The 24,327-nt window shown below is 43.7% G+C and overlaps 1 protein-coding gene across 1 annotated transcript in view; it reads right to left on the reverse strand.

Annotated features, from left to right (window-relative positions):
• Positions 1-241: 241 nt before the first annotated feature.
• The window catches only part of kif4 (kinesin family member 4), a 52,225-nt gene continuing 28,139 nt past the window's right edge, over positions 242-24,327 (reverse strand). Inside the window, exons 18-30 of the mRNA XM_037687466.1 lie at positions 21,560-21,643; positions 21,329-21,439; positions 21,018-21,173; positions 20,318-20,415; positions 13,545-13,674; positions 13,262-13,432; positions 13,063-13,182; positions 10,166-10,243; positions 8,819-8,920; positions 8,507-8,665; positions 7,266-7,391; positions 614-727; positions 242-462 (exon numbers count right to left, since the gene is read on the reverse strand). Coding sequence (XP_037543394.1) covers positions 259-462; positions 614-727; positions 7,266-7,391; positions 8,507-8,665; positions 8,819-8,920; positions 10,166-10,243; positions 13,063-13,182; positions 13,262-13,432; positions 13,545-13,674; positions 20,318-20,415; positions 21,018-21,173; positions 21,329-21,439; positions 21,560-21,643 — 1,653 coding nt within the window. The 3' untranslated portion in view covers positions 242-258. The remainder of the gene's footprint in view (positions 463-613; positions 728-7,265; positions 7,392-8,506; positions 8,666-8,818; positions 8,921-10,165; positions 10,244-13,062; positions 13,183-13,261; positions 13,433-13,544; positions 13,675-20,317; positions 20,416-21,017; positions 21,174-21,328; positions 21,440-21,559; positions 21,644-24,327) is intronic.

Here is a 24,327-nt window from a genome sequence, read left to right on the forward strand (position 1 = left end):
AGCCGTGAAGCGTGTCAGCTAGTTAATAAATCTAGTTTGTGATGACGCGATGTCTATGTACAGACTCCTGATCATTTTTTAGTTCATTTCAATAATCAGTTCTCTTTACTACGTTTGCTTCCTTCCAAAGGAACAGAAAAAAGTTAGAATCAGTTTCTACTTTTCTCTTACAGTACATAGTTTAATTAAAAGACTTAACTCACAAAACACGAACATGTATGAACAAGAAGCAGAACTCTCTCCCTCGTCCCGGCCCGATTAGGACTCCTCTTTAATGGGAGTGCAGCCGGAGAAAAAACTGTGTTGGAAACTGGTCAGCAAGCGTTTCTTCTTCTTGATGAAGCTGACTGTTGTTCTGTCCTCTTCCCCGTTATCGTTCTCCTCTTCCTCCTCCTCCACAGCCTTCCTGACCAGATTTAGCTCTGTGGGGGTGTGGCCCATGCCTTCGATTTCCTTCAGCACCTGTCAGGCGTATACCAGAGTCATGTTAACATTCACCCCTCAGCTCCTGCACGTAGACCAACAGCTTCAGAATAAATAAGCCCGAGTGTCAGATCTGTTTTACAGCCGTATGAGGTGACTGGTCGTCCCGGTGCCGCTCGGTCTGATTTACCTTCTTCGTAGGAGTGTAGGAGGGCGGCTGGAAGAAGGTGCTTTCAGGACTCTCGCATGCTGGTTCCTGAAGGGACGCGGAGTCTCTGGAAACACCTTCTGCAAGAACAGGATCCTGAAACGAGTCAACAACAAAACACTTCATCAGTCCTCTACGAACTTCAGCAAATTAATTTAGTTCAAAAGATTTCTATTATTCCTCTAAGAAACAACTGTTTACAGGATGAACACTACACAGGAGGCCAACAACTTAAGATTAACTAAGTAAATCCACTTTCTACTGATTTACAAACAGGAGCAGCTGATCCAACTTCCACAAGCAGAACTAGCGCGTAGATAAAGATCCTTATAACCAAACCGAATAACACAGTGGAGTTAAAATGTCCATAAGAAGAGAAAGATTTTTTAAAAAGAAGATGCCATCAATCATCAGGCAGAACCTGAAATTACTGAGGACTCAGAAAGAACAACAAAGGCCTAGTCTTCCTTAAATTAAGATCTACAAACACTTTTTTGTGGGGCGGCTGTGGCTGAGTGGTTAGAGCAGTCATCTTCCAATGCGAGAGTTGGGGGTTCAATTCCATCAGCAGCCACATGCCGAAGTGTCCCTGGGCAAGACACTGAACCCCTCACTGCCTCCAATGTGTGTCCCATCGGTGTATGAATGAGATAAAGCTCTGATTAGTCTTTGTAGAGATCTAGTAGAGTGCTGTATGAATGGGTAAATGAGGGCGTAGATTGTGTTGTAAAGAGCTTTGAGTATCTTTAAGATAGAAAAGTGATACAAGTACAGTCCATTTACTTTTCATGACAAATGTTTTATTTCATGATGGCCGCTGCAGTCACATCTCAGGTGTTAATGCTTGGAGCACATGTTGAGGATGACTCCACTACTACCACAAACCTTACTGCACACTAAAATGAGCTCTATCTGTAAAACTGCAGCGCTGTGGCCATTATCATACCAACTTTATTTATAAAGCACTTTAAACAACCATAGGCTCAAAGTAGTGTTGTAGTACTCGAGACCGGTCTTGGTCTCAAGACCACTTTTTGATGGTCTCTGTCTAGTCTCTGACTCGACCGCATTTGGTCTCGGTCTTGGACATTGAGGACTCTGGATTTAATTTCAAGAACAGAACTGTGGAAATTGCCAGAACATTGTCAACATCTTTGTTTTTATTGGATGTGAAACACACTGGTTCAAATCCAAGAGATAATGTGACTCATTGCTAAATTCATGTTTTTGTTACCGCTGACACGCCCACTCTCTTTCACTCTCACACGGTTCTGTACCAACAGAACAATACAGACAACAGAACGTAATGTTGCAACCAGGGGTGAAAGTAAGCTGGTACGGTTCAGTACTGCGGACCACTACAAGATTCTGCGCTGGTACGCAGTACTGGAAGAGAGGGGAGCAGCTTTCTGCTGTAAAGCCTCATTCAGAACCAGTCACGGCTGCACTTTGGGTCAGAATAGATTCTGTAGCAATAATCAGTCTAAAACACGACTTAATCAGTTAATAGATTTTTTTTCTCATTTCAAATTGTTTCTGAACCGTTTGTGCTGCTGGAGACTCAATTCTCTACCATACCATACCATACCATACCATACCATACCATACCATACCACTTTATTTATAAAGCACTTAAAACAGCGACAAGGCAAACCAAAGTGCTGTACAGACAGAACAACAGGTAACACACAAAGCAATATACAAAATGAGGTAAATCAGAATACCGCGGTTAAGTTAGTTTTACGTTGGACATTAGAGCTCCGTGGCTTCAGCGGTGCGTTCCTCTCGTTCGATCCAAAGCAGGCAGTCTGATTTCAGTCAGCTGCTCTCAGTCTGCTCCTCCTCTGAAACGTAATGGTTCACTTAGGGACCATCAACAAATTACAGAACCAAACACTCTTCAGAAACAAAAAATAATATCTTTTACATCATTTAATCCACTGACACAAAACTAATGTTAAACTACTCGAATGGACCTGACACACAAGACACCATCATTATTTATAATTTTAAAGCATTTTTTAATAGTTACCGAGTGAAAACCATGATTTTTGAACAAATATAATTTTCATGTCATGTGACCCACTGACACAAAACTTATGGTGCAAAAACCACTGAATGTCTGATTTTTTTGTTATGTAGCTTTGAAAATGTATAAAAGCTGATACATTCATTCAAAGGCAAACAAAGTTGCAGTTTGTAACTTTTACAAAAAATGTTTTTTAGAAGTTATGTTTTTTTTTTTACATATTTGTTAAAACTGTCACAATGTCCTGACAGTATAGGACAGATAATCTGTGAAAAGATTACGCTCCAAGACTTGAGGTCTTGGTCTTGACTTGGTCTCGGGTTAGGTGGTCTAGACTACAACACTGGCTCAAGGTGCTGTACGGTGAGTCAATCAAACCAAACAGCAGTTACAATACATAAAAACTTTTTAAAGCAAATCAAAATAGCCTTATAATAATAAAACATGCAAAATCAATTAAATAAAACTAAAATTAAAACTAGTATGTCACATGTCTGACTGTGTCAAAAGCCAAGGAGAAGAGATGAGCATCAAGAAGCGATTTAAAAACGTTATTCTTGTGTTTGTATTTGGCTGGCTGTATTTTAGACAAGTTGAGCTGAAACACTGAAGGATGGGAAAACAAAGTTTCTGATCACGGGATCTTTTACAACCACAAATTAGCTGTAGAGCCAGAACAAAGAAATGCTGGAGATCTTCTACAGAAATATCAGAGATGCATACATCTGTGTGCTTCTCACTAATATAAAACTGGATCACTGGTGATTTGAAAAGGCAAACACAAAGGCTTCAGAGATGGTGGGGGTTCTGAAAGTCTGGACAGAAACCTTACAGTGGGCATCAAGAAAGTGAGATGTACAGGAGAGAAGTTCCTGTACAGAGAGAACCAAAGAACATGTTCATCATGTGGACAAAGCAGGGAACACCTAGAATTGTGTCTATATTTCAGTCTGCACCGCTAAGTGCGAAACTCATTAAAATGCAAGCAGATCCATTTGGTCAGCGCCACAGAAAGACCACAGGGGGTTTGTCTCCTACAGTTTGTACAGTATTTACCATCTTCAGCTCAGATGTACAGTGTAACTAAGGCAACACTGTGTGTACACTGAACTGATAAACCTCTTTATGGCATGTAGGAACAGTCTCCTCATCTTGTATGCAAACAAGACAAAAACAGGTGACTATTCACAGGCGACACTCTTTATACAGGTGCTGGTCATAAAATTAGAATATCATGAAAAAGTTGATTTATTTCAGTATTTCCACTCAAAAAGTGAAACTTGTATATTCTATTCATTCATTACACACAGACTGATATATTTCATATGTTTATTTCTTTTAATGTTGATTATTATAACTGACAACTAATGAAAACTCCAAATTCAGTATCTCAGAAAATTTGAATATTGTGAAAAGGTTCAATATTGAAGACACCTGGTGACACACTCTAATCAGCTAATTAACCTCAAAACACTTTGCAAAGGTCTTTAAATGGTCTCTCAGTCTAGTTCTGTAGGCTACACAGTCAAGGGGAAGACAGCTGACTTTGTCCAAAATACGACCATTAACATCTTGCACAAAGAGGGCAAGACACAAAAGGTCATTGCTAAAGAGGCTGGCTGTTCACAGAGCTCCGTGTCCAAGCACATTAATAGAGAGGTGAAGAGAAGGAAATGATGGGGTAGAAAAAAAAATTGTACAAACAATTGGGATAACTACACCCTGGAGAGGATGGTGAAACAAAACTCATTCCAAAATGTGGGGGAGATTTACAAAGAGTGGACTGCAGCTGGAGTCAGTGCTTCAAGAACCACCAGGCAGAGAACATTTGCAAGACATGGGTTTCAACCGTTGCATTCCTTGTGTCAAGCCACTCTTGAACAAGACACATCGTTAGAAGCATCTCACCTGGGACTGCTGCTGAGTGATCCAAAGTTATGTTCTCTGATGAAAGTACATTTAGCATTTCCTTTGGAAATCAAGCTCCCAGAGTCTGGAGGAAGAGAGGAGAGGCACAGAATCCATGTTGCTTGAGATCCAGTGTCAAGTTTCTATCATCAGTGATGGTTTGGGGCCATGTCATCTGCTGGTGTTGGTCCACTGTGTTTTCTGAGGTCCAAGGTCAACGCAGCCGTCTACCAGGAAGTTTTAGAGCACTTCATGCTTCCTGCTGCTGACCAACTTTATGGAGATGCAGATTTCATTTTCCAACAGGACTTGGCACCTGCACAGTGTCAAAGCTACCAGTACCTGGTTTAAGGACCATGGTATCCCTGTTCTTAACTGGCCAGCAAACTCGCCTGACCTTGACCCCATAGAAAATCTATGAGGTATTGTGAAGATGAAGATGTGATACACCAGACCCAACAATTCAGAAGAGCTGAAGGCCACTATCAGAGCATCCTGGGCTCATAACACCTGAGCAGTGCCACAGACCGATCGACTCCATGCCACGCTGCATTGATGCAATAATCCAGGCAAAAGGAGCAACAACTAAGTATTGAGTGCTGTACATGCTCATACTTTTCATGTTCATACTTTTCATTTGGCCAACATTTCTAAAAATCTTTTTTTTAAATTGGTTTAAAGTAATATTCTAATTTTCTGATATACTGAATTTGGGGATTTCATTAATTGTCAGTTATAATCATCAACATTAAAAGAAATAAACATCTGAAATACATCAGTCTGTGTGTAATAATTATTAACCTTTATTTAACCAGGCAAATCCCACTGGGATCACTCTTTTGCAAGGGAGGCCTGGGCCTGAACTGAAGGCTGCCTAACACGCATGTTTTTGGTTTGTGGGAGGAAACCGGAGTACCTGGAGAAAACTCACGCATGCACAAGAAGAACATGCAAACTCCACACAGAAAGACCCCAAATCCAACTGGGGATCGAACCCAGGACCTTCTTGCTGAGAGGCAACAGTGCTAACCACTGAGCCATCATGCTGCCAGGTCATGAATAATGAAAGAATATGCTGTAATATACAAGTTTCACTTTTTGAATGCAATTAATGAAATAAAGCAACTTTTTCATGATATTCTAATTTTATGACCAGCGCCTGTTTATGCTTCCATTACGTTACATTTTCAATGTTATCAATCAATCAACCTTTATTTAGACAGGTAAATCCCATTGAACCTCGAGGACTCATTTACAAGAGACCTGATTTCAACAAAGAAAGATGACAACAATGGACAACAGCAGCAACAATAAACAATTATAAAAAGTCATAGTCAGTTATGTTAGTTATGCTGATGATATACAGTTATATTTGTCTATGAAACCCAATAAATCCAATCATCTATTTAGACTAGAAGCATGTCTTAAAGACATCTCTCCAGTTTTAGATTCTCTCCATTGGCTCCATGTCAAATCCAGAACTGAATTCAAAATCTTACTTCTAACCTACAAAGCTCTCAACAGCCTAGCTCCATCTTATATTTGGAATCTTATTGTTCCATATTTTCCTAACGGAGCAATTCGCTCTCAGACTGCAGGTTTACTTGTGGTTCATAGAGTTTCCAAAAGCAGAATGGAAGGAAGATCTTTCAGTTATCAGGCTCCTCTCTTGTGGAACCAACTTCCAGTTTCTGTCCGTGAGGCTGACACATTGTCCAGTTTTAAGATTAGGCTTAAGTCTTTTCCTTGATAAATCCTATAGTTAGTAGGGGTGCACTGATCCAAAAAGTCTGACCTGCCGATTCCGATTTTGGCCAATACCGGTTTTGTTTTATAAGCGACACTGTCAGGTGTTATAAGGTCCACACCTTCAATTTTCCTATATTATTTTATTGAAAAACATACCCTTGAACAATATCCTAGAAACATTACAAACTTGTTTTAACTGGCCATGAGGTAGTGCTCTGAAATATAAATTAAGTTCAGACAATTGTTAAAACAAAAAAATAAATAAATAAATCAGTAAAATCTGTTTCTCATGTAAGTATTGACTGTGACAAAGAAGATCCAACACAAGCTGCTGGCTTCCTTAGAGAACTTTTACTAATTGGCTTTTTATGCAATTGTTTCTGTTCAGTGTCCTGAGATGATTTCTGTAGTGATGGCGCTACTGTATATAAATAAACTGAATTGAAGTGAACTGACTAGATTTTAAAGCGTAGGAGAAAAAGAAAACTACTGTCATCTTCAGAGAAGAGGTGGAGGAGAACTGATATTGAAGCTGTCATCAGCCAAGTCCTCCTTTGGCCAAGTAGCTCCGTTTGTGATTTTCATTTATTATTACAGATATTCTAACATTTTTAATGAAGCACATTTTTGTGGTGGAACTTGATGAGGTTGCTTCCAATATTATACTGTTATATGTTATCATGTCCTTCATCATCATCTTCAATCATTGCTGTAAAGCAAATTTCCCTGCAATAGACAAAAAGGTCTGAACTGAACTGACTAAATCCTTCTCGATTCACAGGAAAAGCACTTTGTGCAGTTTATTTGTAGCAGTTCAACTGTTTTTATGTTTTAGAAACTACAATATGTTCATTTTGCTTCTCTATGCTTAACATAGTCCTTTTCATAATTTTCAATTTCTAAAAGTAATAAAAGCCAAGCTCTTCCAGACTCCACAGAAACTCGTACCTCAGCAGGTGCCTGGCTGCTCAAGTTTCGGCATCTCTCGTGATCACATTGGCAGTTTTCTCCACAGGCCATCTTCCCTTTGCGACACCTGCAGTGCTTGTTGCTGCAGCGACCCTTACACGAACACTGAAGACACAAAAAGATCAATGGAAACAAAAGGGCTCATGAACTTTAACAAATTGAATAGAGAGGTGGCACAGTGAGGTTAACATTGAAGACATCTTATTTAAAAAACCCAATTTCTAAATAGAAAATGCGTTATTTCTGGTGCGACTGTTTAGACGAAACTTGGAGCTTTTCAGACAAAATCATGTAGCGGCCTAGTTTTAGTATAACGTTCTTTTTCTGTATTTGATTTGCTGTCGATGTGGATGATCATATTGCTGCTTTATTTATTATACTATATTTTATACTTTGTTTTTTTTCCTTTAACTTTTTTGAATTTACAATGTCCTGGATGACTGAGAATCTTCACCAGCTATTAATGACTCAATCGGCCTGTCATATTCTCCCCACCTTCATTCTGCTCGCTGCTTGGACCGACCATCAAAACAGCTGCACCGCTCCAGCGAAATGCAGCTAATTTGACCATTAAAGTGCATTTATTAAGTAAATGTTAGACTGAGACACACCTTTACTATAAATTCGAGCAAACAAATAATTGTTTTTAAGTGTTAATCTCGTTAAATTCTTGTTAAAGTCCTCCCGGTGCACGCTCCCACGGCCGCCATTTTACAGCCAATAGATTTTTGACAACACCGGCCCATATTTCCGGGCTGTCAGCGGTGACGCGTAACAAACGCAACGCGTCAGCAGTGACGCATAATGGAAGTGAAGTATACGGTGAAGAGACATATTTATGGATTTTTCCACTTTATTAGACAAATATGGACTGATGCGACTTATAGGGCGAAGCGACGTGTACGGCGGAAAATATGGCAATTTATTTTTTTGTTTAAAATTTTTCACCAAACCCCAGTTTGCAGCAGATCAGTTTTTAAAAACATCAAAAGGAGTGCAAGAGGGACTGAATTAGAAACATTTGATAAGAATGGAAAAACAAAATAAATTTAAATAAATCTGAAATATTCTTTGATTTTTGTCATTGAAGACGACATGAAAAATTAAGTTATGTATTTTGATTTTTAAAACATCCTGTTTTTCTAGCCTGTGATTTATTTTCTCCAGGCTTTTACGTACATTTTGTTTTAGGATGACCCAGAGTTGCTGCCCAGACTTACCCCAGTTGTTTTGGATTTTCTTGAGGGTCTGCTTTCCTTCTCAGGACGCCACTCATCTTCGTCCTCCTCGTTCTCATCCTCGCTGGGCGACAGCAGTTCTGAGATGGTGATGGTTGTATTCAGCTTGGCTTTAGCAGTAGTGTAGCGCTTCGCTTTCGGCTTTCGTTTAAAAAATACAAAAAAAGACAGGGAGTTTCTCTTAGATGGTCAATTTACACTAAAAATAAAGATTTGTTCTTATCAAGACATTAAACACGAAGCTCAAAGAACCAAACAAGTAGGGAGACGTAGAAGAGAAAAAAAAGAACTCACCTTTGGGGGGACGTATTCAAACGAGTCATCCGAGCCCTTTTTGTTCTGGGTTGTAGGCTGAAGAACTTTCTTCTCACTTGCCAAGTGGAGCAAAGAGAGTTTCTAATGTAGGAAAATAAAAACAAAACAAAACTCATTGATGTTTTAGACATTAGACTACAAGCATGTCTTAAAGACATAAAAACCTGGATGACCCTAAATTTTCTCCTTTTGAATACAGACAAGACTGAGGTTTTAGATTTTGGATCTTTGGAATGATTTTTTCAGTCCGTCTCCCTCCTTAGATGGCATTAATCTGTCCTTCAGCTCTAATGTTAAAAATCTTGGTGTTATTTTTGATCAGGACATCATGTCTTTTAACCCCCACATTAAAAATGTTAATAGAATCTCCTTCTTCCACCTGTGTAATATCACTAAAATTAAAAACATCTTATCTAAAAATTATGAAGAAAAACCGGTTCATGCATTTGTCACGTCTAGACTGGACTATTGTAATGGTTTGTTATCTGTGTCCAAATTCTTCTTTAAAAAGTCTTCAGTTGATCCAAAATGCTGCTGCCAGAGTCTTAACTGGAGTTAGTAGGAGAGATCATATCGCTCCAGTTTTAGATTCTCTCCATTGGATCCCTGTCAAATCCAGAATTTAATTCAAAATCTTACTTCTAACCTACAAAGCGCTCAACAACCTAGCTCCATCTTACATTACAGATCTTATTGTTCCATATTTTTCTAACAGAGCACTTGGCTCTCAGACTGCAGGTTTACTTGTAGTTCCTAGAGTTTCCAAAAGCAGAATGGGAGGAAGATCTTTCAGTTATCAGGCTCCTCTCTTGTGGAACCAACTTCCAGTTTCTGTCTGTGAGACTGACACACTGTCCAGTTTAAGACTGGGCTTAAGTCTTTCCTTTTTGATAAATCCTATAGTTAGGGTTGGCTTGTTACGCTGCTATAGGCTTAGACTGCTGGCTTTCTGAGCACAAATCACTGTTGAAAGGTTAAGTTTTCTCCCTTTAGTCTAGACCAGAAATGTGTCGTCAACAACAACAACAACAACAACAACAACAACAACAACAACAACAACAACAACAACAACAACAACAACAACAACAACAACAACAACAGTCACAGTTTAAGCTAGTGTACAGATCAGGCTGGTTAAGGTTAAGTCTGGTACTTGGTTATGACTGACAAGTTGTGACCTACAGCACAAACAAGTTTTCAGGCAGATTACCATTTGTCCAAATTCAAAGAACAAAGTTAATCTTGAACCAACAGAAAATACAACAGCGGTATAAAGATAGTAAACATATATTTCTAGATAACTTCAATAAAAACCTGGAACGTTACCTGTTGATATTGTTCATTCTGTTCCATTAGTTTCTGGTTCTGTTCACTTAATGTCTGGAGTCTTTCTAGCTCTTCTTCCTGTGTGACATTTCAAAGACCTTGTTGAAGCAATTTCTGCACAAATACTTATTACAACATTTAAAAACCTGATAAAAAAATTAGGACCGCACGAAAGTTGATTTTTGGCCAATATGCTGTAGTGATGTAGGGACAGCTTTCGCTGCAACATACTACTAATTAATTATTCTTAATGCTAGTTCAAGCACAAAGAATATTAATTGTTCAATTACAACAGATTCTCTCTTTTTCGAGTTAAATTTCTTCCATGTGACCAAGATAACTTGTGGAGTGGAGTGGTAATTAGTGACATGAGACATCATTTTATCTTTGACCCATCAGAATAAATGCGGTCATTTATTTAACAGAATCAAAATTTAACATCAAACATGTACACATTGATTTGCTGATATGTTTCTGATTAATAAACTTGGCACGATTTACTAAACAAGACAACAGAAGATTACTGATTGAGACTGATTCATCTCTGAAGGCATCTAGCTGGATTTACTGGGGAATAGAAGTTTAAAGAGAAGTAATAGATTTAAAGAGGAGGTTTAGATGGATGAAAGTTATGTGTTGAACCAGAAAATGGCACCCTTCCTCCGAATCCAGCTCAGCCCTCCGGTACACTTCAGGGCGTGCAACGACTTTGTTACCTGAGATGGTGGATACTTCCACTCCGGAACAGAGGTCCATTGGCACGCTCCCTTTTCAGCGTCTCCGGTCAGAGTGGCTGGGGTCGTCAGAAGTCGTGACGAAGTACTCAGTTCAACAGAATACGCTTCCTTAGAAGTTGGGCATTTAATGCTCGGGTTGAGTCACAGCCGAGGCAGGCTGTGACTCCGCTGGAATGGACGGACTCTTGGCACATGGTCAAATCCATCAGCTATTTTGTTCAGCTGTAAGACTTCATCAGACTGAGTCTCATCTTCGACTGAAAGTTCCAGGAAGACTGGAAAAGACTGAAGACTTGGAAGACTCGAAAGACTGAATAGTTCCAAGAAGTGTTGCCTTTTAAAGGGTATCCACTTCCTGTCACTTGGTACTTCCTGATTGGTTGAAACAAACAACAGGGGTGTAGTTTTAGTGATGTCAGAGGGTTATTAGAAGTCAGAAGACAGCAGAAATGTTTTAAGAACGGTTAGTACAGACAGAGAAATATTTTGAAAAAATGAGAGAATGTAGGTGCCAGCCAGTTCTTATTTACTGTCTGAGAGTTTTAAAACAAGGCACTTCGTTCTCATAACTTGTCTCCGACTTTCTCCCTCAAATCCACTACTCCTCATTCAGACAGAAGACTAAATGCACACTTACTTCGTAAATAGACATTTAACTGTATGATCCAAGTCTAATGAGGTTTAAAAATCATTGATACTGTTTCACAGTTGATTTAAATGAGTGGTTTACTTCAACATTTAGAAATAGTATGAACTAAACACACTTTTGATTATCAAGATATTGTAAAATAGTTAATGATAATATAAAAAAAGAAGAGTGTTCTTTCAACTGATTAATTCAGGATAAAATTAAATAGTCTCTTGATGAGATAATTTGTATTTCTGGATTCAAATCAATGAAATAACAGTTCCTGTCCCCTGATGGTCTTCAGAGACAGATTGATGTCGAAGGCCTAGTTCACTACAATGCCAATATGTTAAAACTTATTTGGCCAATAACCGATACCAATATGAACATTTTTTTTTTAACTAGACCTACTTACAGAGACTACATTGCTTTCTCTGCTGTGGAATTAAAATACTACATTACTCTACATGGTCTTTGTCAGTTTGGCTGCTACCAAATGCAGATGCCAAAAAGGGTCTGAAAATGATGTAATACTTCAACTTGGATTATGTTTAATGTCAAATGTATTCATGACATTTACTCTCTCCAACACAATGACAACACTTGAATAGTGCAAATTTGTACATTTTCACAATTCTAAACTCAACCTGTTCACAAGCGACAAGTGAAAAGTACATAAGTAGTAGTGGATTAATAGACACAGTATACTCTACAGTTTCTTAAATTAAAAATTACCGGTAACTTAAAACAGAAGCCTTTTATATCTGTGAGTAATTTTAATGGAATGGCAGATGTCCGATATTTAACTTTATCGCCAATATCAGCCGATACCATGCCAATAATATTGTGCATCCATAATAGAGTTGTCATTTCTAACCCGGGCCTGAAGCCTGGCCCGGTCCGAATTTGAGCTGGGCCATAATACTAATGTGCTGGGTGGACAGGCCGGGTCGGGCTTTTGACTGCGTTAGATGACGCGCGCGGCTGACGATCCAATTATATGGCAACATGGCTTGCCATACATCCACCAGCTGCAAGCGGGCATTTGACCAAACACTGACCGGCCTTGAAAGAGGTAAAAGTTCAGTTAAGCATCAGATGGGACTACCGGTACTGCCAGGCAGTGATCCATCACCCAAATGGACGTTCATTCAGCCGCTGAACTCAACGTATGCGCACGGCCAACAACCCAAACAGGTGAGATCCCAAAGCAGACATGTCAGAGCAGGGTCTATGTCTGAATAATGCAGAATTCAGGCAGAAGCAGGGATTTAATACTCTTTGGCGACCATGAATGGACAAACACCCTCTCAGCTCCGATCTTCTGCCCCTTTTATTCAGCCGCGCGCGTCTGCCGACCGTTAACTATATAAGTAGTCAAAGCTTAAATTAAAAAAAAAATTTGGGTTCGGACCTGTAATTACTGTTAATTCGTCGAGTCGGGTGGTGTTTGGAAATGATGGCTACGGGCTGGGGCCGGGTCGGATTTTTTGAGCCCAAATGCAACTCTAATCCCTAATATAAATACAAACCTGAACTTTGAGGCGCTGGAGAAGCTCCCTCTTCTCGGATCTCTGCTCATCTTCCATCTCTGTTTCCTTCGACTCCTCACACACGGGTTTATTCTGCAGCTGGTTAAGGAGGAAGAGAACCTGTGGAAATAAAATCAGCAGTTCAACGAGCTGAACTGTGAATGAATGTGTGTCTGCGAAGATGTCCAAGCTGTTCCACCTTCTCTTGATGCCTCTGCTCGAGCTCAACCAGTTGCAGCTGGTGCTCCATGTCCATAGTTGACATGACGTTTCTCTCGTCAGTCAGCAACTTTCTCAAGTCCAGTGTGTTTCCTTGCTCCTGTTTCAGCTCACTTTCTAGCTTGGAACACGCCGTTTTGGATGACTTAAGCTTAAAAAGAAAGGAAAAGAAAAACAAAATGAACAAAAACCAAATATGAGGAGATACTGTATGTTTGAGAAACAAACAATGACATTTATAATGCTGTCTCAGCATTTTGCACCTCAGCCATCAGAATCCTTAAAGCACACTTTGCTTCAGCGATGCTTGTGATGCCATCAATTCGTTGTTTTAAACGTCCCTCGCCTTCTGCGACCAGTACTTTCTGCTGCAGGTCAGCTATTTGGGCATTCCTGTTGGAAAAGTATAATTTAAGAAAACTTCATATATATTTTTTTAAATAAATAAACCCATGCAATGCGTATAATATAACTGCAGAATGAAAAGCTTTGCAGAGAGTGGTGAAGGCTGCACAGAAGTTTGTTGAAGTCAGCCTCTCCACCATAACAGACATTTTCACCTCGAGATGCAGGAAGAGGCCCACCTGCATCATGAAGGACACCACTTACCCAGCACACACACTTTTTGCCCCACTCCCCTCAGGAAGGAGATTGAGGAGCATTAAGTGAAGAACCACTAGACTGAGGAACAGCTTCTACCCTGAAGCTGTTAGACTCATTAATCTCTAACTAAAATAATCACTGTGAAAAATCACATCATGTTGCTGCTGATCTGTTTCATGTTGCCGTGTTCATTTGTGCTCATCTGCTCACACAGACTCAAGTTCGTGCTGCTGTTCGGCGTATCGTTTTTGTGATGCTATTAGTGCTAAGTGTATTATTTTTTATCATTCATTCAACCTTTATTTAGACAAGTAAATCCCATTGAGCCTCGGGGACTCATTTACAAGAGAGACCTGATTTCAACAAAGAATGATGACAACAATGGACAACAGAGACAACAATAGACAGTTATAAAAAGGCATACAGTTTTTTTTTAATAAGATGGCAAAAAAAAGTAATAAAAACAGCTAGATTATAAGGCGAATGTAGAAAACTAAAAACAGGAAAAACAGGAAATTTAGTTGCTGTATTTCTTAGTTCTTATCTTAGATCTTACCGTTTTTCTTTTACAGTTTATACTTTTGTTAGATGTGACTGGGACACTGTGTACACAATTTTGTTCCACCTCATGTTCCACATGTGATGCGAATGACAATAAACTTGTATAAACCTGATTAACCTGTATAAAGAAAGGTTGAATTAATGAAATTAAAGAACTTTGAATCCTCGAAGAAGCTTTTGCTTGAAGCTGCTTATAAATATGCCAACTCAGTAATTAAAATGCTGTTGGGGGCAGTATTCAACCAGTTTAAAACTTAAAAAATAAATTTTAAGTGTAGAAGGCATTATTTCCTGTTTGACTCTGGCTGCAACAAGTTAAAAAAAATTAAAAATTGTGTGACAAAATGGGTAAAATCATGTGAATTATGCCAAATATCTTCACTTGGCAAGAGATGTGCATGTCAAAGGCACTTTAAAGCACAAGTGAAGAGCTGTCAGTCAGCACAGACTCCAGGTTAAATTTACAAAGAACCATGAGAAATGTGCATTTGTTGGCCTTTTTAAGACAAAATAATGCAGTTAAAATGTAATATTACAGAGACATTTGCATATAAAACCATCCCTCCACAAAATACGCACACAAAAAAATTCTTGTCAATCTTAATAGCTAGCGCACTTTTTGCTAAAAAAAAAACAGCAGGAGGGTAAGACCACGTTCTCACTGCAGGTGTTATGTGTTTTTTTCCCTGAGAGATTTCTGTTTCTGAGGTGACTCGCATGTGCAGAAGATGATGAGACGTCATATGCAGCATGCTCCGTTTATTGAAATAAATATAGGAGCTACACGTCATGAGGGACGTACCGAAAGTAGGAGAGAAACAAACTCAAGTATTGATCCTATGGCGCTAGTAACAATAAGATCTAACATAAATGTTGGCATCTTATGGTGTAGACAATGGCAAATCCACAAAGAAAGATCAAGCAACTGTACTGTAATTTAAATATTTTGCTTCCCATCCAGAGAGCTTTTACAATTGAAAACTGGACGCTGGTATCAGCAGATTCCCCCCACCCCTCAACTCAAGTGGATGAAATGGGACATGAACATAAAGACACAGCTCGCTTTGAAAAACATTGGATATGTATCTGATTTATTACCACATAATATGAAAAATACCTGGTGGTGGCCGAGGGCGGGGACCCTTGCGGTCAGATCCTCGGCTACAGAAGCTGGCTATTGGGACGTGGAATGTCACCTCTCTGGTGGGGAAGGAGCCTTAGCTGGTCTGGGAGGTTGAGAGATTCCGTCTAGAAATAGTCGGACTCACCTCAACGCATGGCTCTGGAACCAGTTTCCTTGAGTTGGACACTCTTCCACTATGGAGTTGCCCCTGGCGAGAGGCGTCGAGTAGGAGTGGGCATACTTGTTGCCCCCCCATCTTGGTGCCTGTAAAATGGGGTTCACCCCGGTGAACGAGAGGGTAGCCTCCATCCGCCTACGTGTGGGGGGATGGGTTCTGACTGTTGTTTGTGCTTATGCGTCAAACAGCAGCCCAGATTACCCACCCTTTTTGGAGTCCTTGGAGGGAGTACTGGAGAGTGCACCTCCTGGGGACTCCCTTGTTCTACTGGGGGACTTCAACGCTCACGTGGGCAATGACAGTGAAACCTGGAGGGGTGTGGTTGGGAGGCATGGCCCCCCTGATCTGAACCCGAGTGGTGTTCTGTTATTGGACTTCTGTGCTCGTTATGGATTGTCCATAACGAAAACCATTTTCAGGTATAAGGGTGTCCATATGTGCTCTTGGCACCAGGACATCCTAGGCTGCAGTTCGATGATCGACTTTGTTCTTGTCTCATCTGATCTGCAACCACATGTCTTGGACACTCTGGTGATGAGAGGGGTGGAGCTGTCCACTACCTGGTGGTGAGCTGGCTCAGATGGTGGGGGAGGATGCCGGTCAGACCTGGCAGACACAAACCTATTGTGAGGGTCTGCTGGGAACGTCTGGCAGAGTCTCCCGTGAGACAGAGCTTTAACTCCCACCTCTGGGAGAGATTTGAACACGTTCCAGGGGAGGCGGGGGACATTGAGTCCAAGTGGGCCATGTTCCGCGCCTCTATTGTAGAGGCGGCTTATTGGAGCTATGGCCTCATGGTTGTCTGTGCCCGTCGCGGCGGTAACCCTCGAACCCGGTGATGGACACCGGCAGTGAGGGATGCTGTCAAGCTGAAGTAGGAGTCCTATCGGGTCTTTTGGCCTGTGGGACACCGGAAGCAGCTGATGGGTACCGGCAGTCCAAGCGACATGCAGCTCGGGTTGTCGCTGGGGCAAAAACTCAGGCGTGGGAGGAGTTCGGAGAGGCCATGGAGAATGACTTCCGCACGGCTTCGAGGCGATTCTGGTCCACCATCCGGCATCTCAGGGGAGGAAAGTGGTATGCCACCAACACTATTTATAGTGGAGGTGGTGTGCTGCTGACCTCAACTCTGCCGTCTGTCTGTCCGTCTGCCCACCGACCCACGACAGTGGGGCAGAGTACTTCTAAGACCTCTTCAATCCCACCGGCACGTCTTCCACTGAGGAAGCAGAGCCTGGGGACTTTGGGTCGGGCTCTCCAATCTCTGGTGCTGAGGTCACCAAGGTGGTTAAAAAGCTCCTCGGTGGCAGGACCCCAGGGGTGGATGAGATTAGCCAGGAGTTCCTTAAGGCTCTGGATGTTGTGTGGTTGTGTTGGCTTACACGACTCTGCAATATTGCATGGGCAACAGGGGCAGTTCTCCTTGATTGGCAGACTGGGGTGGTGGTCCCCCTATGCAAAAAGGGGGACCGTAGAGTGTGTTCCAACTACAGGGGGATCACACTCTTAAGCCTCCCTGGGAAGGTCTATTCGGGGGTTCTGGAGAGGAAGGTCTGCCGGATAGTCGAACCTTGGAGTCAGGAGGAGCAGTGCGGTTTTTGTCCTGGTCGTGGAACACTGGATCAGCTCTACACCCTCAGCAGGGTCCTGGAGGGTGCGTGGGAGTTTGCCCAACCAGTCTACATGTGCTTTGTGGACTTGGAGAAGGCGTTTGACCGCGTCCCTCGGGAAGCCCTGTGGGGGGTACTCTGGGAGTATGGGGTACCAAGCCTTGGGGGAGTGGTGGCGCAGAGGTTAGAGAGGTGGGCCTGTGATCCGAAGATCGCCGGTTCACGCCCCGGCCCCGACAACATCAAAATTGTGGGTGGGGTAGGTGAAACACCCACACTTGCCCCCACCCTCACTCGCCTCACCCTGGGCCCATGAGCAAGGCCCTCAACCCCCACCATGTGCTCCCTAAACAGGTCTCTCTTGAAAATGAGTTCTCGTGGCTCAATGAGACTAACCTAGATAAATAAAGGCTAAATGAAAAAAAAAAATACGGGCTGTTAGGTCCCTGTACAACCGGTGTCAGAGCTTGGTCTGCATTGCCGGCAGTAAGTCGGGCTTGTTCCCAGTGAGAGTTGGACTCTGCCAAGGTTGCCCTTTATCACCGATTCGGTTCATAACTTTTATGGACAGAATTTCTAGGCGCAGCCTTGGTGTTGAGGGGATCCATTTTGGTGGCCTTAGGATTGCTTCTCTGTTTTTTGCAGATGATATGGTCCTTTTGGCATCATCAGGTCGTGATCTACAGCTTTCGCTGGAGCGGTTTGCAGCAGAGTGTGACGCGGCCGAGATGAGGATTGGTTCCTCCAAATCCGAGGCCATGGTCTTGAGCCAGAAAAAGGGTAGAGTGCCCTCTCCAGGTCGGGGATGAGGTCCTGCCCCAAGTGGAGGAGTTTAAGCATCTTGGGGTCTTGTTCACAAATGAGGGAAAAATGGAGCGTGAGATCGATAGGCGGACAGATGCAGCGTCGGCAGTGAAGCGGGCACTGTATCGGTCTGTCGTGGTGAAGAGAGAGCCGAGTCAAAAGGCGAAGCTCTCAATTTACCTGCCGATCTACGTTCCTACTCTCATCTATGGTCACGAGCTTTGGGTTGTGACCGAAAGAACAAGATCTCGGATACAAGCGGCCGAAATGAGTTTTCTCCGCAGGGTGTCTGGGCTCTCTGTTAGAGATAGGGTGAGAAGCTCCATCATCCAGGAGGGACTCAGAGTAGAGCCGCTGCTTCTCCACATCGAGAGGAACCAGTTGAGGTGGCTCGGGCATCTGGTTAGGAAGCCTCCTAGATGCCTCCCTGGTGAGGTGTTCTGGACACTTCCCACCGGGAGGAGGCCCAGAGGAAGACCCAGGACACGCTGGAGGGACTATGTTTCTCAGCTGGCCTGGGAACGCCTTGGGATTCTCCTGGAAGAGCTGGCCCAAGTGGCTGGGGACAGGGAAGTCTGGGCCTCCCTACTTAGGCTGCTATCCCCGCGACCCGGCCACGGATAAGCGGAAGAGAATGGATGGATGGATGGATGGATAAAGTCGGACCCCTTCAGGGTGAGAGTTGTTCTCCGTCAGGGCTGCCCGTTGTCATCGATTCTGTTCATAACTTTTATGGGCAGAATTTCTCAGTGTAGCAGGGGTGGAGGGAGTCCGGTTCTGTGGCCTCAGGATTCCATCTCTGTTCGTTGCAGATGATGTGGTCCTGTTGAGTCATCGTACTGTGATCTTCAACTCTCACTGGAGTGGTTTGCAGCAGAGTGTGGAGTGGCAGGGATGAGAATCAGCACCTCCAAATCTGAGGCCATGGTCCTCAACCAGAAAAGGGTGGATTGTTCTCTTCAGGTCAAGAGTGAGGTTCTGCCTCAAGTGGAGGAGTTCAAGTATCTCGGGGTTTTGTTCATGAGGGAGGGAAGAACGGAGCATGAGATTGACAGACGGATAGGTGCAGTGTCTGCAGTATTATGGACTCTGTGCCGGTCCGTTGTGGTGAAGAGAGCTGAGCTGTAATACAAAACTCTGTTTACCAGTCAGTCTACGTTCCTACCATCACCTATGGTCATGAGTTCTGGGTAATGACAGAAATAATGAGGTCATAGATACAGGCAGTTGAAATGAGTTTCCTCTGAAGGGTAGCTGGACTCTCTCTTAGAGATCGGGTGAGAAGTTCAGTTATCTGGGAGAGACTGAGTAGAACTGCTGCTCCTCCACATCGAGAGGAGCCAGTTGAGGTGATTCAGGCATCTGGTAAAGTTGCTTTCTGGGCGCCTCCCTTGGGAGGTGCTTCGAGCATGTCTGACTGAGAGGCGATCCCAGGGAAAACCCTGGGAACTCCTTAGAATCCTCCCAGAAGAGCTAGAAGAGGTGGCTGTGGAAAGAGATGTCTGGGCCTCCCTGCTCAAGATGCTGCTCCCGTGACCCAACTTCAGAACAAGAGGAAGATAATGGATGGATGGATGGATCAAGTTAGAAGAAATACTAAAAAGCAAGTTTGGGCCACTGTTATGTGCAGAGTTAATGTAGCCCGAAAACATCAAAAATTGTGGGTGGGGTAGGTGAAACACCCACACTTGCCCCCACCCTCATTCACCCCACTCTGGGCCCATGAGCAAGGCCCTTAACCCCCACCATGTGCGCCCTAAAAAAAACAGGTCTCTCTTGAAAATGAGTTCTCGTGGCTCAAAGAGACCAAACTGGATAAATAAAGGCTAAATAAAAAAAAAAAAAAAAAAAAAAAAATCACAGATTACAAAATGAGACTGAACTACACCAGTAAATTTGAATCCAATTAATATGACTGACTAGTTGATAAATTCATAAATGGACTAGCAGTTCTTTAAAATCACCTGTTGCCTTGGAAGTTTCCAAATATATGCTGATTGTCACTCTCAGCAACTACCATACTAAAGTCTAGCTCAATATCTGTACAACTGACCAAGTTACAGCCAAATTGAATGAGCGGAGTGGAAATCACAAATCGGTAAGGGAATGTTTAAGTCCTTAGCAAACGTTAGTAATCAGATGTTCCTCTGTTCTTACCTGAGGCCAATTTCTGTCTCCAAGTTCTCCAGCTGTTTGGACAGTGGGGTCTCCAGTGCCCCCGGTCTCTCCAGCTCAGAGATTAGAAGTGTCCGACGCTACAAAAAACACGCCCATAGACAGAAGTTAAGACATTTTCTTTGCTGGTATTTTTCATCTAATGTCTAGGGATGCACCGATCCACTTTTTCCACTTCCGATACAGATATCTGCGGTTCAGTATCGACCGATACCGATCCGATCCAGAAAAACAGTGCTAAATTCCGTTCAACAAACTTGGTGTGCTCTTTAGGGTGAAATCTCTGGAGATGCTTGATTAAGTTGGTAGTGTTATAACTGGAAGTTTTAGTGACACCCCATGAAACCGTCGCTGTGCACGTATTGCATGTAGCTGTCAAATGTGTTGGCTGAGGTAGTGTGAAATAGTTCCAAATGGCTGATCCTTTCGCATGCTTCATTTCGAAAACAATCTGTGCGGTGAGTTCGCTAGCTCATGACGTCACTCAGAGCAAAAAGCATAGAATTAGAATGAATAGATCTGCCCAGTCATAGATCGGTCACATTATCACCGATATCCAATCCAGAAGTTGTTTTTCCCCCCTCGATATATATCGGGACCGATATTGAAGTTGGTATCGGATCAGTGCATCTATACTAATGTTCCCTTTTTAATGTGCAGCAGTCCAGATGTTTCAGCTCACCCTAATTTTGGAAGCGGGCTTCTCCCCGGCCTCAATCTGCTGTTTGAGGCGGCTGATCTCCTGAGCCAGGACCTTTCGGTCCTCTAGCAGATCGTTGAGGTGACGCCGGGCCTCCTCCGTGCTCACCATCACCTCCACCTCGTTGAGCAGCCAAGTCTGAAAGAATGCACACGACACTTCAGCAAACAATGAACGCTCTGCACACTCAACGTTTGAAGACAAAAACATTAACATATTTGTAACTCTTAATTTCTCAAACCTAAAAGCAAACAACAGTGACATTGTTAGTCATTGCAACAAAGCAGCAGTACTTTGATTCGTGCAGCAGCTCCTTCAGTGCCTCTGCTCTGAGCATTGCGCTTATCTGCTACTTCACTTCTCTTCTGCAGAGCATCCTTCAGTCTCTTGTTTGCTGCTGCTGCCTGAAATCCAATAAAACAAACTACTTTCAAAGTGTTTTGGATCATTTCTCACAACAGTAACTCCCTTATACAACATAACTTATCAGGTGCATAACAGAAAATGCAAATGGCAGACGTCACCTCTTCAGTTTTACGACGCAGGACATTGGCTTGTTTCTGAAAATCTCTCTCAAGTTTCAGCATTTCATATTGCCTCTTACGATCCTGCAAGACAAACAAACTTATGGTACTGAAAAGGAGAGAAAGCTACAGTATTAAATGCTTCTTTAAAGTGAAAGTATGAGTGTAGATTATCCGACGCAGAACTTCAAAACCAAGTTTTTTTCATCCTTCCTGACCACCAGAGGAAGGTGCTGAAAGCACTGAATGTTCCCTTCGCGCATTCGCTGTTTGAGTAATAATACCAACAGAGTCACAGGTGTGACACAGATGACCAATCAGAGGGTATATAGCCCGACGTCATCCGCAGCTCTGCTCCTTTTTTTCTTGCGAGGTTCAATTCAGGGCTTCAGCCCTTTTTTGAACTTTTTAACCATCGTCGGAAGCTCGACTGCCCGTTGGCGGGAGTAGCGTGTTTGCCCTCCTAGGGGCTGCGACTGTTTAACCCTGTTCAAAAGGTATTTCTGCTGATTCTTTGGGTTGTACGACGGTTTCCGCCTCTCCCAACTTACAGCGTCTGACTACTATGTGTGATTCAACACAGGTGAGTAGTGTTTTTTCTTATATTTCGCCGTTGGTTAGCGGTAGCGTCCGCTACCGTTTACTGGAGGCCTCCAACCGCGTGGTCGGTTGGACTGTGCTTCCAAGTTTGCTTATTACTAGGGATGCACGATCCACTATTTTTTACTTCCGATCCGATCCCGATACCTGAACCGTGGAGGGAGACGATGATGCCATCCGGCCGGCCGTCAGATATTTCTCCACCAGCGGTTCAGTTACTGTGCTGCTCATGCCGTGGACCCATGGGTGGTTGCCACTCTGACCTATGGTTACCGGCTACAGTTCTGACGGCGGCCTCATATCTCACGCCAGGTCAAGATGACTGTAATCGCCGACCAGGTGAAAGCTCAAGCACTAGTCCAGGAGCTTTCCGCCCTCCTGGCGAAGGGCGCAATCGAAATCGAGGCAGTGGACCCTCTGAAACAACCCAGAGGCTATTACTCGACTTACTTCCTTATGCAAAAGAGGACGGGCAGGTTTTGTCCCATTTTAGATCTGAGGAGAGTCAACCAGTACCTAAGGGAGCTGCCCTTCCACATGGTCACGACTGCAGAAGTCCTTCAAGCTGTCAGGAGGGGAGAATGGTTCTCGTCTGTAGACCTGAAAGATGCGCATTTTCATGTGCCTATTGCGGCAGAACATCGCCGCTTTCTCAGGGTTGCCAATCGGGGTCACCACTGGCAGTTCCAGGTATTCCCATTCGGGCTCTCTCTTTCCCAGAGGGTGTGCGTGAAGGCAGCCCTCTCTCCTCTGCGGGCCTACGGAGTGAAGGTTCTGCCGTACTTAGATGATTGGCTTCTTTGCGCCCCGTCTCAGGCCTGTGCCTTTCACAACACGAACCGCCTGCTTGCTCATGTGTCCTAGTTGGGCATCAATGCCAACCTGGAGAAGAGCTGCCTGATCCCTTCCCAGACAACCATCCTTCTTGGGGTGGTTCTGGATTCATCCTCCATGAGAGCTTGCTCATCCGCTCAAAGGGTGGCCAACATACTCCAGCTGGTCAGTCGGTTCAGGCTGGGCAGGCAGCTCCCCTATGATGCCTTCTTGCAACTACTCGGTAAACGGACGTCAGTCACTCGGGTGGTGCCCTTAGGCCTGCTGTCACTTTGCTCCTTGCAAAGGTGGCTCAACAGCTTTCGCCTGGATGCCAGGCTGCACAGGCATTGCATGCTCGCAGTGACGTGGTCATATCTTCATGCCTGACTCCATGGAGGGTCGAAGATTATTTGTCCAGGAGTGTCCCCATGGGAGTGGTAGTGTGTCGCAGGGAAGTGGTCACGACAGATGCCAGCTCCATGGGATGGGGTGCTGTGTGGCAACGCAGAGCGGTTCAGGGCCGCTGGGATCAAAAGGACTGCTCCAGGCATATAAATGTGCTGGAGCTGCGTGCAGTGCACTTGGCACTCAGGCACTTCCTGCCTCACTTGGAAGGGGGGCATGTTCTCATTTGGTCAGACAACACCTCCGTCTACCACATCAACCAACAGGGGGACACCCAGTCAGCACAACTTCTGAGAGTGTCCAGAGAGCTCCTGGAATGGGCCTCTCCTCACCTGTCCACCCTGCGGACAGTGTACTAACCAGGACGACATAATCGGGTCGCAGATTTTCTCTCCCGCCAAGGGTCCGCTCCGGCAGAGTGGTTCCTCCACAGCGACATAGTGCTGATGATCTGGGACCGTTTTGGTCAGGCAGAGATAGACCTGTTTGCGACAGAAGAGTCGACTCAGTGTCCCCTATGGTACTCTCTTATGGGGGCGTCGGGTGCACTGGGTCAGGACGCATTGGCTCATCCTTGACCAAGGGTCCTCCTACATGCCTTTCCACCCCTTTCTCTAATTTGGCCAACCCTTCAGAGTCCTGGAGGAGGGCCACAGGATGCTGCTGGTGGCTCCATATTGGCCAGCACGACCATGGTTCCCACTACTACGAGTCTATGTCAGGGCGTTCCACGGTGTCTTCCGACCAGGAGACTTGCTGTCTCAGTTGGGGGGACTGATATGGCACCCCAATCCTCAACGTCTTTGGCTGTGGGTGTGGCCACTGCGAGGCTAGGACAGCAGCTGACTGGAGTTTTGAGCCCCGTCAGACGCACCATCCTGGGCGCCAGAGCACCCTCTACTCGTCAGCAGTATGAAAACAGGTGGCGTCTGTTTTCCCAATGGTAA

This window comes from Nematolebias whitei, chromosome 14 (assembly GCF_014905685.2).
Source record: "Nematolebias whitei isolate Nwh7 chromosome 14, NemWhi1, whole genome shotgun sequence".
Taxonomy (NCBI): Eukaryota; Metazoa; Chordata; class Actinopteri; order Cyprinodontiformes; family Rivulidae; genus Nematolebias; species Nematolebias whitei.